Below are 18,364 nucleotides of genomic sequence, written 5' to 3'. Positions count from 1 at the left end.
TATGTCAGCGCTTGGGGTATATCAAATCTACATACAGATTGGTCAGAATAGCATTTAGCAAAATTTAGCCCTTGCAAATACTACAGTCTAGTCCAAGCTGTCATGAAGAACATGTTTGATACAAAATGCAAATTTTGCTGCTACACCTGAGGTCTCAGCAGTGTGAACTCACTTCAGCTAATGAATTATTTCAATTTATTATAGGAAAACAGTACAGAAACTGTTACTGTTCTCCTGCATAGGCTAGTTGAACGATTCCTCCCTCTCCAAAGTGCACAGTCTCTGGGTCAGGAAATGCACTCTTGAGCTTCCTCTCAAAGCAGTTTCCTCAAAGGTTAAGGTCTTTCCTGCCTTTCCTCAGTAGGCTGTCTGTGTGTGTCCTACATACAAACCTAGCCACTACAATATCATTAGTCATACTTTGCAGAAGTGCAAAACTGAAATCTGCATGTTAAATGACTTCCCCAAAGTCAGTGGCAGAGAAAGGAACATAACACTATCTAGTTGTTATCAAACACTTCACATGGGAAGAGCTAAAACACTACCCAAAAAGTGTGTCTCTGTCATTACTTCAGTGATATGGATGACTTGCCTTAACATTGCCCAAGATGCCAGTAACAGAAATGCAACAGCCTCTCAGGTCTCCCAGGCTACTCCACAGAAACTGTCCCCTAGATTTTATTACCACTGTTCCTTTTCAGCTCCCATTTCTGTATATAAATTATTATCTTCTTAACTTCTCCCTCATTGCCCCCTTATTCATCCAACACGTCGTGATGCAGCTGCCTTATACTGGGAAAAAAAGTGCAAAGCTGTGGAGAGACAACACTGTCAGACTCTGGTGATGTAAAAATCATATAATCCATGGAGTTCACAAAATAACGTTTGCTATTTTATCTCTCAGTAGGCTTCCCTACACCACCAAATGAAATATGTATTTTCCAGTCTAGTTGCTTCACCTCTGCAGGCAGGTTCCACCTCAAGACACCAAAGCAAATGTTTGTGCTTAGTGACACAGCTTGACAGTGCCAGTCCCAAAGGTCCTCAATGCTTCTGGGGACATATGCAGTTTTGGTCTGGGCTCAAATGTATGCAGAGTGGAGACTCTGACCCATGCTGTAAAGGGCAGCAAGGAAAGGACAGGCTCTCTCATAAGTAAAGCTGTAAAGTGACTCTATAAGAACAAGAGACCGGAAGATATTATTTTCCCAATAAATAGCACAATGATACATTAGCTGTTACCAGTGTTAGAAATTTTTAATATTTGAAATCTCTCTGCACAAGAACTTTCATATTTATCTGCTATCAGTGGCGTTACACTTCATTTTATTTGGATGTCAGTAGGTATTCAAGGACACAGCACTACTCTGTTACAAATGCTTTTAAGTCAAGCACAGTAGCAGCAAGTTACCAAAGGGACTCTGTGTTAAAGGCTCCCTGCCAGAGATGACTTATTCGAGTTGATTACACAGAAAGGACAGTAGTCCTGCCACACTTCTGCCCCATACTCCCTGGGAAAAAAAACCACCACCAACAACAAAAAAAGCCAGGAGCCATATCTAGGTTTTCTTCAGTTCTCACTGCATGGGGTAAGCAGGAAGAATGTAATATAATATAATGACACAAGGTTTGATCTTGCAAGGTAGTGCACCTAACTGCTTTGCTAGGTCAGTGCAAGCATATTCTATCTTAGTTTTAAGTATGAGTCGTATATAAAATGCCTCTCACTTGAAAGCTGACTCTCAACGTGAGTTGAGTCAAAAGCAGGAAATAATCACAATCATAGATCATCAAGAAACAGGAACATTCTGAGAGGCTGGAGAGTTTGTGCTTTCATTGAAGACCCAAAATACCTTTCATTACCATATATTTCATTAAAATGTGGGGTTGTACAGCACATCTTAGGATTGCATCACCATAACATCCATAAGTAAATCTCTCTGTGACATTGTTGTGTGAAATGGCACAGAAGAATTAAGGTAGAATTAATTAATTCTACCTCATTGATTCTACCTTAATTTTATTAACTGAAGAAAGAAACTGGCAAATCAAATGCGTATAATAAATATTGGTGGAAAAAGCACCATGCACAAATTCCTACTTATGCTACTTCAAACCAGGCAGAGTTAAGTCACTAATTAGTTTGCTTTAAGTGATTACAAATGATGTGGTTTGTATTCATGACTATCTAATTGCTTTAGTATCAGAGGAAAATAACACTGCATCTCTTAGCAATAATCAGCAAATCCAATTAAGCATAAAACTCATGTAAAGGCGATGATTTCAGACTACGGGACAGAGGACTGGGACTAATTACCCGGTAGGAGGCGGGTCCTGTCCGTGTGTCGTACGGGCGGGTCTTGTCCGTGTGTCCCTGCCGCCCCCTCGCGGGGAGGAGCCGCAGCAGCCGCGGGGCCCAGCGCGGCCCTCCCTGCTCCCGGGGCCGCTCCCGGTACTCCCACTCGGGCGCTCGGGCAGCCCCAGGGCCGGGACCTTCTGCCAAGGAGCCCTACGGTGGTGCCGAGGAGCCCAGCACCGCCGAGCAGGCTCTGGGTCTGCGAACGCAGGTGGGAATAGGGAGCCAAGAGGAGACTGCCGCATCCATCCCTGGAGGGGCAGCAGGGTCAGGCCGGTCACAGAACACCTGGCCGGATTAATTCCCCTTCCTCTGGCTGGCGAGAGGGACAGTGGCTCTTATTAGATCAATTGGTCTGGCTGGAAAGAAAAGCAGCCTGCCTTTCAGGCACATAAACGCTTATTCCAGGTCCGCCTTCTGGGAGCCATCACAAGCTCTCCTGGCATTCACTGGCCATAAGTCTCACAAGTCAAGAAGTTTCACATGTCCCAAATAAACCTATTTCTAGTTATCCATTATCTAGTTATTGTAACCTCATCTAGGTGTTACTGCTCCGGTGGGGGGATTGGACTAGATGATCTTTCGAGGTCCCTTCCAATCCTTAACATTCTGTGATTCTGTGATTATTTTTCTCTGTGTCTCTTAGATATATCATTCTTATTTCATCCTTCTATTTCCTTTCTTCCATTTTTCTTTCATTTTCAAAACCAAAACCTAGACAACAGTACACTTCAGGTAAGATTCTATTTCTTGTGTCTTTCTATCAGTATATCTGAGGCATTCATGATGATCTACACAGTGCAAGTGATTTCTCATTAAATGCATAAAATGACAAAAATGCCTTATACAAAATTGGTCGAAAAAGCTGGAGTCTGGTAACGTCTGGCAACATCTCCCTTTATGCAAATGTTTGCAATATGTGCATGTAAGCTGGTGCATCGCTATTAAATATTTCTGATTTTCTTCAACAAATTGTGGTACGGCAATTGCATTATGTGGCAACGTCTGCACAGAGATTATGCCTTGTAAGCCTACCCATTATTATTTGAGCAGCCTTAGTTCCTGCCACGGGTGTTTCAATATCCCACAGCCGGCACAAAGAACTAGGTAACAGTGGACACAGAACTACCTTTTTATATGCACACTGATTTAATAATCAAAGAACTATATCATCTTAACCCAGCCCTGAAAACAGATGAAACAATTTTTTCCAAAAATAATCTATCCAAACGTATATCCTCTCAGTCTAAATTTCGTAAGAGCTTTTATTAGTTCAGTCACATTTTTCTATATATAAGTGTGATATAGATCTTCATAATAAAATACACTGTTGCTTTTATACAGGATATTAGGGCTCGGGGAAAATAAGGCGAACACACGATTCCATAATACATAACCTGGGGAGAGGCACGGTATGAGACAACAGAAGACTATTTTGGAATAAAATCAGCTAGCCATTGGTCCCAACTATGTGCAATGAATTTAAAAAACAAACAAACAAACGAACAAATGAAAAACCCCAAATCAACAACAAACAACCCACAAACAAGACCCCAAAACCACAGACCACCAGCATCAAACCCACTCTCTCTTCAGGAAAAGCCTGTTTCAAGTTATTGCTGATACCTTCCCAGTGAAGTCTGAGGGCTTATGGTACTGCAACAAAAAAAATCTGCCTTTTAGATAACAATGCCTTTTACCATGGCTTTTAAATGTAGCTCAGCTTCTCTCTTTTTTGAGACATCTCTCACTGGTCATCAGAAGCAATGGAACTGGTACATACAAGAATCATGAACAGCTAAACAAATGGTTCTGGGACATATTTCAACAATTTCAAATTTTCAACACTTGCGTGAGCCAGTTAGTTTGTACCATTTGGGGTTTGCCAGGGTTTGGGGGTATTTTTTTATTTCCACAGCCATCCTTTGTTCAGTCCATGTCTCTGTTTTCCCTACTTCAATGGCTGGAAAACTCTGACCATGAAGGTATCTGCTCCCCTAAGTATGACACCCTGTGACATTTCTCTCCATTACTTTTCACTACAAGTAATTCTGTGAAGTTACTTTTACTTTAGCTTGGATCTAATTCCACACAGCGATTAAAAAGCACATGGCAGTGCTTAATGTGCTGGTCTGAACAGCTAATGGTAACTTCCATTGCCAATCTAACTTTGGAGAAGGTATATTATTTTATCAGTGTGGTGTGCAGTTAACACTACGCCTCATTATTTTTAGGTAGTATTTGTATTTTCACTGGAAGCATTAGCTCAGTAGTGCCATGTGTCAATGTTATTTCTCTGATAATTCAGGTAGCCCCATAAAACATTACACAAAACCAGGGAAGGGCCTGAATCCCTCTTGCTGAAGAGATGAAGCTGAATCAGCCATTACACTGGGAACTGGCTGCTGCCAAAAACTCTCATCTACTGGCAACACCAAATGCATGAGAAGCAGATGAGTATCTAAGACATGCCATTAAGACTAAATAAGGGAACAACTACTTTTTTAATAGGAAAAACAAAACAACACCAAACAAAAACTGAATACATCATGTAAAAGTCATGGATAGAAGGCAGAACACATGGATCCTGAAAAACACAGATAACCAGTAGACAACAGAAGTGCCAGTAACTCCACTGTAAGAGAAGGTGAAGAGGGAGCTCTGTGAGCACAACAAAGGCTGGAGACAGACACTTGAAATTCCAGGCAGACAAATGGACTTCTCTACCTTGATCCCTAAATTATTTGGAAAACGAGACCTGATATTAATTTTTTACTAGACAAGCATGATTATATAAAATAAATATTAAGTTCAGTGATGGATTTTTCTCTTGGGAGAAGTAACTGAAATAATCTACTAACTTCTTAGACAAAATGCACAATAGAAAATTATTCTTATAAATCATGGCATAAAGATGTCAGATTCAATCCCATGAAACTAACAACATAGAACTATGTCCTGAAATAGTTAATCAAATAAATTGTCAATATTTTATTTTATTTGTGATGCAATGTAAGAAATATTTTTCCTTAGAGCAAGAGATTATGTTGTTTCCAGTAATACAAGCAAGATGAGAAGATAGCTACTGAATAAAAAAATTATACGTCATCTGCAAAAATGCAGCTGACATGACAGCAAATGCAATAATAATGATTCAGTCACACCTAAGGACTATAAAGTGAAAACATACACGAGCAGAGCTAGGAGGTTAACTATATTCACCTCCAAAATCAGATGCAGGAAAACCAAGGAAGGCAAAATATAAAATCAGAAGGCCCCGAGTTACCACCCTGATTCATGTTTGTGTGCAAATGTGTCTTCTGTTTCCCCTCTAAGTAGACAGATTTTACTGTAATGGGGTAGTATCTAAACATTTTAATCAGCTCCCTAGGTAGGCACTAGGTTTTGTACAACAGGCACCATTAATATGCGCCGCTGGTAACTACCCTCCTCTAGAAGAAAACTGATACTTTGTAAAACTATATTAATTATGAAGGTCCCTATTTTTCAGCAGTCATTCAGCAAGGAAAAACAGTTTTTTGTAGCTTTGACACATCTGCTCCAAATATTATACTATCGCAACTGATTTTCTTATCATTACATTTATACAATCTTAGTATTAAGTGGGCTTTGTGTGAGCCAACCACTGACTTTTGAAATATAGGCTCTCCATTTTTACTCACTACATACACTCTCCAGCATTCTGTCCAGCATCTTGACATCAACATATTAAAATAATGTTATCACAGTTGCCTGTTTCTAAGCACAACTGTAGCTCCATATTAAGCTGACCAATTTTTAACGTGGCAACATAAAATTATAATGGGCAGGTCTTAAACAGCCTTGCTTGCATCATCTGAATCTGCTGACTATGTCAAATTAAGCTCGAAGGGTAGTTTGATGCAAACAAGAATGAGATCAAACAGCTGCTCTTTAACAAGAGCAACTCACACATTAGACTTCTCAATGACACACAAGAGCTCCAGGAACAGAAACAATTTAAAGCTTTATGCAATCTGACCCAGGCACACCTACAAGAAATGAAGGCTGCACAGTGAAAGCCTAAGAATAGGAGATCAAATTTTCACTGGTACACAGACTAGGAAGTGCTTTTATGAAGAGATAAAAATCTGTTCTTGTTCCTACCTGTTAGCTCTCCTTTGTAGCTTTAACAGGTGTTCTCCACTTATGTAAAATAAGCAAATTGCTAGCACACGGGCAGAATGTTCCTTCTATACTCAGGACCCTGTCTTCAAAGACTGAGATGAAACTGCTCATCAGCTAATGATGTTCACCACTCTGGTAATGAAGCAGAGACAACTCCCAAAGCCACAGTCATAATGTATATTATTTTTTTAAATGTTAAAATTACTTCAACTGGTAAGCCAAATGTGGGTAAGAGCATGTCAGGAGCCCGAGTGGATCTGTAAGAGAGCAAGATGGTTGCACCTGAGGTAGTAACCAACACTGCACTTCTCTCTCTGCTACACCTCAGAAACAACTACCTGAAAATGTTCTCAATTATTCTAACGACATTCTAATAGACAAAGTGGTGCCAGAGAACTGATGCAGTTTTTACCAGCATAGTTTCACCACAGTAAGCATTTTATCAGGAGGTGAGACATCTGGATCTTTCAGTATTTATGTATGTGTATGAATACACACATATAAACCGTTTGCTTGTGGGAAAAGAACAGCCCAAGGCCAAAAAACCCCAAACATTTCAATGATACCTGAAGTTCTCCCTTAAAGTTTGTCAACCTGATATTAAACTGTGATTAAAGGTTTTAAATAAGACACTTAAGGGTAAATCTGCTACTAAGTTGCTACAACTGTTAAGATAGTAGCTGCAAGCTTATGGCCAAGAAATGAAAAAGGAGGCTCTGAAACAATCCAGTTTCCTTACTGGTTACAGAAAGCATACACACTTCATTTCACCACACCTGCCCCATGGAAAACAGGTTTGCTGCTTGTGAGTGAAAACATGGGGTACTACAAGCAGTGGGCAAATTACATCCAATAAGTCAAATTGTTGGGTAACCATTAAACCTTGGGTAGAGGTGACTAGCACTTGTTCTCTTTGTGATACCTGGCAACCACTTCTGTGCCACATTGGCAACAAAGCCCCAGAAAACGGGGCTAACAGCACTTCTCTGCTTCATAGGGCCAGGACCCTCCGGGCTGCATAGCCCTCGCAGCTGGGGGCACCACAGGCCTGAGGCACGGCTGGGTACGTGCCAAGGAAACACGGCCAGCTCGGGCGGCCCGGAGAAAAGCAACCCCCTGGCGTGGAAGGCCGTGGGGAGCTCTGGGACGCCCTGTGTGCCCAGCCTACCTCCGGCAGGTGCCTCAACCGCGGGCACCGCCCGCGCTCCCCGTTGCCGGACCGGCCAGGCGAATGCTCGGCACTCCGCACACGCAGAAACCCTGTTGCCGCCTAGCAACCAGCAGAATGAATGACAGCGCCACAGACAGTAAATAGGCCTTCCCGCCCTGACAGACAGCTTGTAGAGGTGAAATCAGCCAATGGAGAGAGGAGATAGGCGCGGAGGCGGGGAATGCGAGAACCCAATGGAAAAACTTCCCGGCCCCGAGAGGGGAGGAACAAGATTGCGCTTCAGTCAGAGACCATGTACTCTTTCTCCAATCAAAGCGTCTTTCCCTCATCGCTCTCCCCAGATTGGTGAGCAAAAGGCAGGAGGGCCTTAGAACACTACTTTCCCCAATAGCAAGGTAGCACTGTGTGACAGGCGTTCAGATCAGCCAATTATTGCCGGCGCGCACCCCCCGCCTCTCTCTCTTGCAAAATGGCGGCGACAGCTCCAGCTCCGGCTACACCCGCGGCTGCCCCAGCGCAGAGCCCGACAACGGCGCCCGCCGCACCGGCGGGAAACGCTCCCCCCACCGCCGCGCCGCCCCCGCCCGCCGCGCCAGCACCGCCGCCGCAGGCCGCGCCGCTGTCGGCCGCGCTCTCGGGCCCCTTCCCCGGCGGCCGCGTGGTGCGGCTGCACCCGGTCGTGCTCGCCTCCATCGTGGACAGCTTCGAGCGGCGCAACGAGGGCGCGGCGCGGGTCATCGGGACGCTGCTGGGTAAGAGCCGCCGATCCGCCCCGCCCGCCGGGGGGCGAGCAGACCGCCGCCCCTACGGCGCCCCCCTAACCGCGCTGCCCCCCCGCAGGGACCGTGGACAAGCACTCGGTGGAGGTCACCAACTGCTTCTCCGTCCCGCACAACGAGTCCGAGGATGAGGTACGGAGCGGGGCTGTGGTTCTAGGGCGGGCCGCGGGTCTCCCGGCGAGGCGGCGGCTCCCGGGGGGCGCGGCCCCTGTGCTGCCCTGCGATGGGAGGGTTGTGCCCGCGGGGCCCTCCGCTGCGCGGTCAGCATCCCTGTCACCAGCTGACTTGGCCCTGTCCCGTTTCTCAGGTGGCAGTCGATATGGAATTTGCCAAAAACATGTATGAGTTGCACAAGAAAGTGTCTCCTAGCGAGATCATCTTGGGCTGGTAAGTTCTCCTTTTGCAAGAACGCGAAAGCAGTTGTGTTGGTCCCTTAAACCGCCTGAAATACATAATTCTCTGTGTCATGAGTTGAGAAGCAGAAGTGCTAATGCTTGTGACAGTGAGATCTTGCAACTCTTGTTATAAAGTCAGTTGTAAAGCTCCTGCTATTCCTAATAGGAAGAGACAGTACTGGAGACTTACAGGGTTTATTTTTGTTTGTATCTAGCAAAGGTATCACAGAGGACTGATGAGTTAGAGAATGCCTGCATGGCTTTGTTAGAAGAACTTAGCCACCAGTCATACAACCTGCAGCACAGAGATAACTGGTTAGAAAGAAGGGGGAACACAGGAGAGTAGTTTCAAGTACCGAAGGCCTCAGGAGGAATCAGTGGTATCAGCTTGAGCATGCAGTAGTTCTCTGCTGAGAAAAGGTGGAAGTACTTGTGTGCGGGATGCAAAGCAAGATCGGGGAGGCGTTATGGGAACAGTGTATCTGAGTGTGTGGGTAGATAGCTTTGTTAGTCTTTTCATGCTTCTCTGATCCTACAGAATACCTTGGTTCTGTTCCTGTGGAACAAACTTCCTCAACAGCTTTCTAATAGCACAGCAAAGTGCAGTTCTAATGACAGGAGTTTTCTTGGATATGCAAAAAGCTAATTACAGAGCAGTTAAAGGAGCTAGATTAACAAGTTTTATCTCCTGCAGAGAGATGTTTGACTTCTGGAAGATCTACTTGTTTGGTCCAAAGTTGTTTGGTATGTTTTGACTTCTGACAGAAATCAAAAGTTGGTCCAGAACATATTGACAGATAACTGAATCCTGGGTGTCTGATGTCAAATGTACTAACTCTTTATGGCTGGTACTACAGCATTGGCCGTGTGCCTGTTCTGGGCATGGATGTGCTCAGCTTGTGACTTCTACAATTCTAGGACAGCTGGCCATGAAACTATAAATTCTGTAGTTAAACCACTTGTATTTAGTGTGCTTCTGCAGCTCAGTGTTCGCAAATCAGTGTTTTAGGATACCAACCTGTTAAATACCAACAATACCAAACACTGACACTTGAATGTTGGAAGAATGGCTCTTCAACCTGTGCTTTTTTGAAGGTACGCAACAGGTCACGACATCACAGAACACTCCGTCCTGATCCATGAGTATTACAGCCGGGAAGCGCACAATCCAATCCACCTCACCGTGGACACGAGTCTCCAGAATTCACGCATGAGCATTAAAGCCTACGTCAGGTACTCTGGCATGCTGCGTTTCTGGGAGGGGAGCTATCTGAATTACTGAGAGAGACCGCATGAGGGTAACGAGAAGTGTAGTGGGCTGCAGTGTCCCATTCTGGACAATATTGTGCAGTAGCTAGAACACAGCAAGTGAGCCACAGGTTATGGCTTGCTTCTCATTGGAAAGTCTTGACCACTGTCAAGCTGAAAGACCTGACCTTTCATAAGCTTTTGCCTTCTAGAGCTTAAGCGACTTAAGTGTTCTGAACATCTGTGTGACATTTCACAGGATGCATACAGCTAGCATCAATGTCACCAGCTTCCATCGCACTGTCTAAACACTAGCCTGTAGTCAGTAGGCTCTATTGCTCAGAAGCTTATACAAATTGGAGGATTAGTGCAGTTAAAACATAATTGAAACAGAATTTTCTTGATCAGGCTTTCATCCCCTGAACCCCTTCAATTTTAATCAATTAATATTGGAGATTAAATATTGAGAAACAAAATATCTCATCTCACTGTACTTCCCAGTACTGGCTGAAAAAACCCAGCCTTTCTTTGTAGCAGAAGTCTACTGCTTCTTGACTGCACATCTTTAAAAAGGAACCCCTTTCATGATGTCTTACTGAAAGCATAAATGGACTTCAAATACTTTGAATAATAGGAATAAAAAAGATGTTGAGAGTGCTTTGTGCCTGAGTTTTTGTCATATTTTTGCTCCTCCTTAAGTTATTTCTCAAAGCATGGAGTATTTCAGGTTAGAAAAACACTGCTCTGTAAGTAGGAAGGAACTGTGGCTAAGACACTACAAATGTCAGACCAACAAGGAATATTCAGTGATGAAAATGAGCAATTACTAGTATGCCAGGACTGATTTCCTGTCCTCAGTTATCCGTGGTCTTAATATTGCTGATTTTGGTGAGAACGAGTAACCTACTCATGTTCACACTTCAGTACTAACAAATATAATTGAAATGGAAATCTATTACTGCCTTCCTTAAATACCTCAATGCTGAAAATGTTGTTTTGTTCTTCTTTTTTCTAGTGCCCCAATGGGAGTCCCTGGTAAAACTATGGGCGTGATGTTCACGCCTCTAACAGTGAAATATGTTTATTATGATACAGAGCGGATAGGAGGTAAATGTTTTCTTCCTACTTTGATTATAACCATTGTTGTGACATTGTTCAAATGCATTTTTTTACCCTGGTAAAATTGACATTTTAGCTGAAGCTAAAACTCTTCAACAAGTTAAGGTTTGTCTGGCAGTCAGTTTTTCTTCACTGATCCTCGTTTTGCTTTCAGTGGATCTTATAATGAAGACGTGTTTTAGTCCTAATCGAGTGATTGGCTTGTCCAGTGACTTGCAGCAGGTGGGGTCAGCCTCAGCCAGGATCCAGGATACCCTGACAATGGTGCTGCAGTATGCAGAGGATGTATTGGTAAGGGCAGTTTTTTATGAGCCAGCAAATAAGTTTGATTTAAGCCTGTGCATCTTGTTTTTCTTTTTATATATTCTCTTTCTGGGCCATAAACACCGACTTTTACTTATGTTGAAGTGTATGTTTGTTATGCTTAGTCCGGCAAAGTGGCTGCTGACAACACTGTGGGGCGTTTCCTGATGGATCTCATTAACCAGGTGCCAAAGATTTCACCAGAGGACTTTGAGACAATGTTGAACAGCAATATCAATGTAAGTTCATTATCTAATTTTTTGGTGTATTGGCAGCAATTTTGTAAATTTGTCATACAGACACAAATTTGTTTGTGATCAAAACAATCTGTTCATGCAAACACATTAATAGAAAATACAGCCCTTTCTTGTCAGTAATTTAATGTTTTAAGAGCTGAAGGTGGATGAAGGAGCTCACCATAATAATCTTGCAGGCAACTGCAAATGAGAGAATAAGTTTGGAAGTACTTCAGAATTATCCAAGTAATCTGAAAGCCAGCACCAGTTCTTCTTTTAGAGTAATTGGACAATATGAATTACCTAGCTTAAAGCAGTATGGATTTCAAGGGTAACTGGTGACTTGCCAGCTGCCTTTGCTTGAGCTGGAATTCTGTCTTCTTTCATAACACTTAGGACATGAACAAGGTTTTAGTGTGCCACCTTGCTTCTGTAACAGATTTTTAGAAAATGAAAGCTAAGTTTCTGAATGTGTTGTTCACCCACAGTCTGCAAGATCAGAACTAATTTTTAATTTTGCTTATGCCCTTTGACTTGTCTGGTTAACATGGGTGAACTCCGAGTTAAAATTTCACAAGCAGTGTTTCATGTTCTGAGACTACAAAAACTTTCTTCCTGCAAGGGAAGCATTCCTCAGGGTAGGACTTCCAGGACTAACAATGTTTCTAGTAGCTATAAAACTGCTTAACAGTGTTAAAAATTCAACTTCCTAATAGGCTACCACCTTTGTTAATATCTCTGATCGCTGTGTTTTGGTTTTTTTCCCGTCTCAGGACCTACTGATGGTAACCTACTTGGCAAACCTCACACAGTCACAGATTGCTCTCAACGAAAAACTTCTGAGTTTATAAAGAAACTTCTGCCACCCTACACTTCAAAGAGCCTGAAGAATGAGCAGATACACTTTTCTATGGTGGTGTTATAAATTTCCTTGGACCGTAATTTAATTACCTAGATGACGTGGTTTACATCTTTATTTCCATTGCCCTTAAAAAACCCTTACATGGTTTAGGAAATGAATGGGAACGACTGCAGTTTAGTCGAGCCCAGCATTTTTAAATGGCATACATGAATCTTTTCTCTCCTGAGTTAACCTACATGTATAACAAAATACAGCTTTATTGTAAGAATGTATTTGAAATAAAAGTTCCATTGCAATGGCAAGAATGCCTTCTGTCCAGAAAAAAAAACCCTAACTGTTCTCATTTATTGTATAATGAATTCTCTTTTGAAAGAAAGGGGGGATAACACCACATCAGGAAGGAAAATAAGAGTGTATACAAGTGAACTCCAACTCTGCAAACTTCTTTGTGGGTTTTTTTCCAACTGTTAAAGCACACAAAACGTGGCTTCTTGTGCTGCTCATGATAGCCTTTTCCCTGGAGGATTACAGAATGGTTATTGGTTTATCAGTGGTGCTGTGTGTATGTCCTTCTTCAGCAGGGTACTGACATGAGTATGAGATGGTGAATTCAGTTTACATTATGGTGTTTCTATGCATATGTGATGATTTGGGAAAGGAAATCAAAGTCAATTGCATTAGTCCCTCATAAAGTGAGGGTTCAGAGAATTACACTAGCAATGGGGGGATGCATTGTTAAAAGGGGCTTGAAAAGCATTTGTGGCTGAACCAGTGTAGCTACTGGAGTTGCCATCTTTGCAAAAGCAGCAAAGTGCAGCAAAACAACACTTCATGAAGTTTTGAGATTAAAATTTGGGTGTTACTAAATAGGAACTTTCTGGTTTGTGACCCTGTACTGCTGCTAAGATTATGTGAGCAGAAACTTCCCATTTTCTCCCTGAAACTGATTTCACATTGAATGAGTTCTACCTGAAAGACAAAGCCAATACCAATCTGAGCTGTAACTTTTTACAGTCCCAGCTAATACCATGACCTTTAGAAGTCTGTTCAGCTCTGCTGAGAAGTTCAAGTGTCCCTCTTCTGCAACATAACTGTTCCCACCTAATTACTAATGACCATTTCTGATGGCTCACATCTGTTTTGGTAAATGAATTTGAAATGTGAGATAAATGTGCAAAGCCAGTGTTCCCCAAAATAATTTCTGTACTGATTTGCCAGATAAATCCAAGAAAGGGATTCTGGTTACAAATCTGTAGATTCTGAACTGGTTGCTCCAAGCAAGAAATCCTCCAGTGACTCAATGCTAAATTCTAAGTTCTAATTGCAAGGACAATGTACATGAAAACTGAAGGTATAGCAAAGATTCTAATATCTGAAAATTATATTTGTGGGTGTTAAGTAAGTATAAAAACTCTGCTGTTGTTTTTTATTAGTCTAAATAAAAATGTTTTGTTTTCCCTCCTCTTCTTTAAACTTAACATTCAGAAGCAGCCATTTAACTATTTCACAAGTTTTTAGGTTGGGGTGTTTTTTGAAGTAAGCCTTGAAATAGGTGGAGGAAAAGAGCAAGCAGCATATAGAAGTCTCTCAATTACTGCAAAAAAGTTGCAAGGTGCAGGAAAGCATAATATTCTTTCTCTGACCTCTGCAGTAAACTCTTACCATTCCCTGTTAGGAAAAGTGATAAAATGTAAGAAGGAAGATGTAAAATGCTCTACAGGTTGAATAGCTATGCTATTTAATAAGCTGCTCTGCACAAAATGTACAGCTACAGAAAAGGTATTGCGGAATTTTCCTGTCCTTACAAGTACTGGAAGACTAATGATGATATGTCATAAGGGACTGAGGTTACATCTTCCTTGGTAGAAGGATCCACTGCGAAGTAGAGGTGACAGCACAGTGCCAAATGCTTGGAATTGGAGTAGGAAAAAATACAGCCCTTGTAAAACCTCTGATCCCATCCATTCTGTCCCTTTTTACTGGGTGAACAGCACATTGTGAACCTTACTTCGGCTCTGGAATTTTGAATGCCTGATTTCAAATTTCAGTGGCCACTCTTACAAAGGACAATATTGCAAACACAAATGTAATGCATCGTTTTGCTTAATTGTAAAACCTGGGCTGTATATTTACCTAGGAGACCAAGGCATTCCTTCTCTAGAGTTTGAAAATCTAGACAGGAATTCCTAAAGGTATTTTATTCTAATTGTTCTACTTTATGGAAAGCTTAAAACATGAAGTTCAACAGAAAATCTGGTGGAAAAAGCTTGGGAACTGAAAAACATCACCAAAGATTTCAAGCTTTAACTTGCTATTGATTAGGGGACTTTTCCTCTGTTTTTTTTTGGCTGTTTAGGATGCATTGCTCTAAATAACTTTGACAAAGTCTGGCTTCAAATAGTCGAGATAGTTATCTAAGTATTTTTCTATATACACTGTATATTATATTTAGTCATATTAGGGCCCTCACAAGTAATCAGCTTCCCTTCACTGTGTTGTGCTGCAGGGCTTGCAAATGAGATTTAGATGATTCTTCAAGAGATATTAACAGATGGGCAGTACACAACAGTCAGGTTTCCTATAACTGCTCACAGGTACTTGACACAGAACACGTGTGCTGGTGACCAGGATTAGAATAAGATCTAAAGGGGCTCCTTGCAGACTGTATTGTACTACTGTTACTTTCCTGGTTAAGCTAAAAAGCAATTGAAATTTGACATTCTAAATTCATGTGACTGAAAAAAAGGGATAATACTATGTGTTTCTCCGGGTAGGGAAAGAAGTTTGTGCTGCTAATTTGGTGTGTTTAACAGACACTTGTTGCCATCTTTTCTAGTTCCCTTCTCTTAGAAGGGGTTTCCTGCATCAAAAATTCAGTTATTTCCTGTCTTGACCAATCATATCTTAAATTCTATTTTAAATATATGTAAATATAACTATTTTGTCCTTAGTAAAGTTCTTATTTTATGTTCTTCCTAGTACTTATACGTAATCTGCTATAGCTAGCCATCATACTGTAGCCTTCATCTTACTAAACACATTAAGCTTTATCTCCTTTTTTCTGACACACTGTCTATGCTTCAATCACTTAGCTGTCCACTTTAAACTTAATTTCAGTCTTTCTTGAACTTGATTTGGTAAAGAGAATACCCCATATCAGCCTATAGATCAATGAATATAAGAATATACTAATACTTTCCTGTTATAAATTCCTTGTTTGCCTCTCAGTGTCTGTCATGTAATATGACTGAGCACCCCGATCTCTTGCTTCTGCTGTAATTTGCAGCTGAACTTCATTTTACCAAAAAAAAAAAATAATTGAAATGCATGACCTGGCATTATGACACTTTTTAATTTTTTAATTGAAAAAATCTAAATTCAGATATTTCTCCTGGTTTCTATTATTCTCAGTATTGATGACACCTCAGTTTTGTCAGCAGGTAACATTAGCTTATTCCTAACTTTTGTGCCCTATTCAGTTACGAAAAAACTTGCAGTTGATCCCAGACCAACTTAACAGAATTCTACAAATTCCCTTTTCAACACAGCCTTTGTTCTTTCTTACAAGTTCTTCATTCTTGCTTATGCTAATACCCATCTTCTGTAGTTTAACTAATTATGGGTTCTTGTCAAGCCTTCTGTGGACATCCAAGTGGTTTATACCAAATTCCTCATTTAGAATGTAAGTTGTGTCAACCTGACCCAGCACATCCAGTGACTGATCTTTGATAAACCATGTGATTGGTTGTAAGCCTTGGAAAGTGGAGATAAGACAAAATGTTCTATATTGTTGAGAAGATCAAACTTTTAATTTTGACATCTACAATTTGATACTTAAAAAAAAAATTCTTACTGCCAGAATTACAATTTCATTTGCTGATCATTTTGGTATACTGGGATGAAGGTCACTAAGTTTGCCTTGCTAGTTGAGTCATCTAAGTTTCTTGGCAGAATACTTCAGTCTGCAAAGAGGAAGTAGTGTTTTGGGGTGTGACTTTGTGAACCTGTGGACATATGCCTCTTAGTAACTAATCTGAAATGCATGGTTTAATCCTAAGGATTAAAAAGCCAATGGCAAAAAATGCTGGGCATGCTGCGCTTTTAAATAGTGTTGCAGAACAACCTGCTGTTCTCTGTTGGTGCTTTGAGGAAGGATTTATTTCCACACAAGGGAACTAGAGATCTTGCTGGCAACTCAGGTTGTGAGGTTTGTGTTGTTTGGACTGCTGTGGGTGGAGCCCTTGACATGACTCACTGGGCAGTGACTCACCGGAGCAGCTAAACCAAACCCAGGGCTCCTCCTGACGTGAACTGGACCTGCTCAGCTCCTTGTTCACATGGAAGGTTAACTCCACAGCTCACTCAACTGTCTGCATGTTAATTACTGCAGTCACAGGGCAGTGTAACAGGAAAAGTATTTTTAGTACAAAATTTAGACTTGGATCACTGCAGTGTCCTGTTGTTTTACTTTGACCTATGGTTCAAAGCTGACCAGATCTTGCTGCTTACGACAAACAGTGGTGAAGCTTTTTTTTTTAATCTATAGGCTGAAATAGAACATCAAAAGTAATCCTTCATATTTAAGCGGGAAATAATGTTAGAGCCAGGATACAGCAAAGCTGTAGTGACCTATATCACCAACAACAAATTACTCTGAAAAAAAGTTTTGTTTCAGCTTGACTGATAGCACTCAGCACAACTATGTAGTTGAGAGCCAGGTCCCTCCACACCAGAATTCTGTACAGTATCACGTCTTAGCACAAGATGCAAGGATATGCAAAAGAGACAATTAAGAGTTTGTCTCCCAACTTCACTGAAGTTGAATTTTCTAATAGTGAGAAGTTGCCTTGACTCCACATGGGGTTTCAGAAGCTTTCCTAAATGTGCTAACTCCAGCTATGGCAATAAGCCAAGGGATGTCCTTAAATACTGGCAGTGAAATTCAGATGACCACAATGGTTCCATTCCATATATTTTTGTTAACATATAAACCTGCAATGCATTTAATAGACTCTTCAGACATATGCCATTTTGTTTAATGTTTTCTCTTGTTCTTTTCCCACTTATTTGTGAAAACAGATTGTTCCTCTCATGAATAGCTCACATCCAAACAGTCCACTAAATGAAAGAGAGAAAGAAGTGTGTATTTTCTACATGTACTTGGTTCCTGTGGAAACAGGAATTTAAACATATACCTGTCCTGAAAGAAATGTGCTTAACAGAGCTGAAATGAAGTAGACATACACTGGGAGTGTCAGCTGAAGAATGCTGCGAGGATTAAATTCTTCAAGCTGCTCCGGATTGTACTCTGGGAAAATACGGGAGAACAAGCCCAATTTTGCTGAAGTTAAGTAATTTATTAGATTCGTTATGTGGCTTTAGGTGCTTTTCATTTCAAGTGGGCAACTATGGTAAATTATTACCCAACTATTTTCTGCTGCCTGTACTTAATGCTGATTTACAGACAAATAGAACAGTGCCTGTTGTTTCATCTAGAGCTCAAGTGCTGCACCAGGTTCCAGGAAAAAAAAAAATCATTTGCATTTTAATGGTCTCTGAACTGCAAACATGTTTACCACAAAAAACGTAGAAAGTTATTTTGAATAATCTCAAGTAACTGGTGCATAATATCATAGGTGCATTCTTCACAAATTTTATCTTGCTGGTCAGAATCTCTTACAAATAGCTAACCACCAGCTAAAGGAAGTACTATGTGTATGTAGTGCTA

General features: G+C 41.3%; 1 protein-coding gene and 1 long non-coding RNA gene across 2 annotated transcripts; one reads left to right on the top strand and one right to left on the bottom strand.

The window, feature by feature from the left end:
* Nucleotides 1-4,961: 4,961 nt before the first annotated feature.
* Nucleotides 4,962-7,793, bottom strand: LOC309439661. Its single transcript, XR_014184056.1, has 3 exons — nucleotides 7,692-7,793; nucleotides 6,503-6,780; nucleotides 4,962-5,091 (listed from the first exon to the last, which is right to left on the bottom strand). It is a non-coding gene; the product is annotated as an uncharacterized lncRNA (long non-coding RNA).
* A 309-nt stretch (nucleotides 7,794-8,102) lies between these two features.
* On the top strand, nucleotides 8,103-14,100 carry EIF3F (eukaryotic translation initiation factor 3 subunit F). The gene is made up of 8 exons (XM_082052300.1): nucleotides 8,103-8,446; nucleotides 8,535-8,605; nucleotides 8,781-8,860; nucleotides 9,964-10,101; nucleotides 11,132-11,223; nucleotides 11,390-11,526; nucleotides 11,664-11,777; nucleotides 12,548-14,100. Exons 1-8 carry the CDS (start codon nucleotides 8,164-8,166, stop codon nucleotides 12,623-12,625), a joined length of 993 nt encoding a protein of 330 aa, XP_081908426.1. The 5' UTR covers nucleotides 8,103-8,163; the 3' UTR covers nucleotides 12,626-14,100.
* Nucleotides 14,101-18,364: the final 4,264 nt, after the last annotated feature.

The sequence above is a fragment of the Streptopelia decaocto genome (genome assembly GCF_964273445.1).
Source record: "Streptopelia decaocto genome assembly, chromosome: 5".
NCBI lineage: Eukaryota > Metazoa > Chordata > Aves > Columbiformes > Columbidae > Streptopelia > Streptopelia decaocto.
The sequence above is the reverse complement of the archived record's forward strand: the minus strand, read 5'-3'. Positions and strand labels throughout refer to the sequence as shown.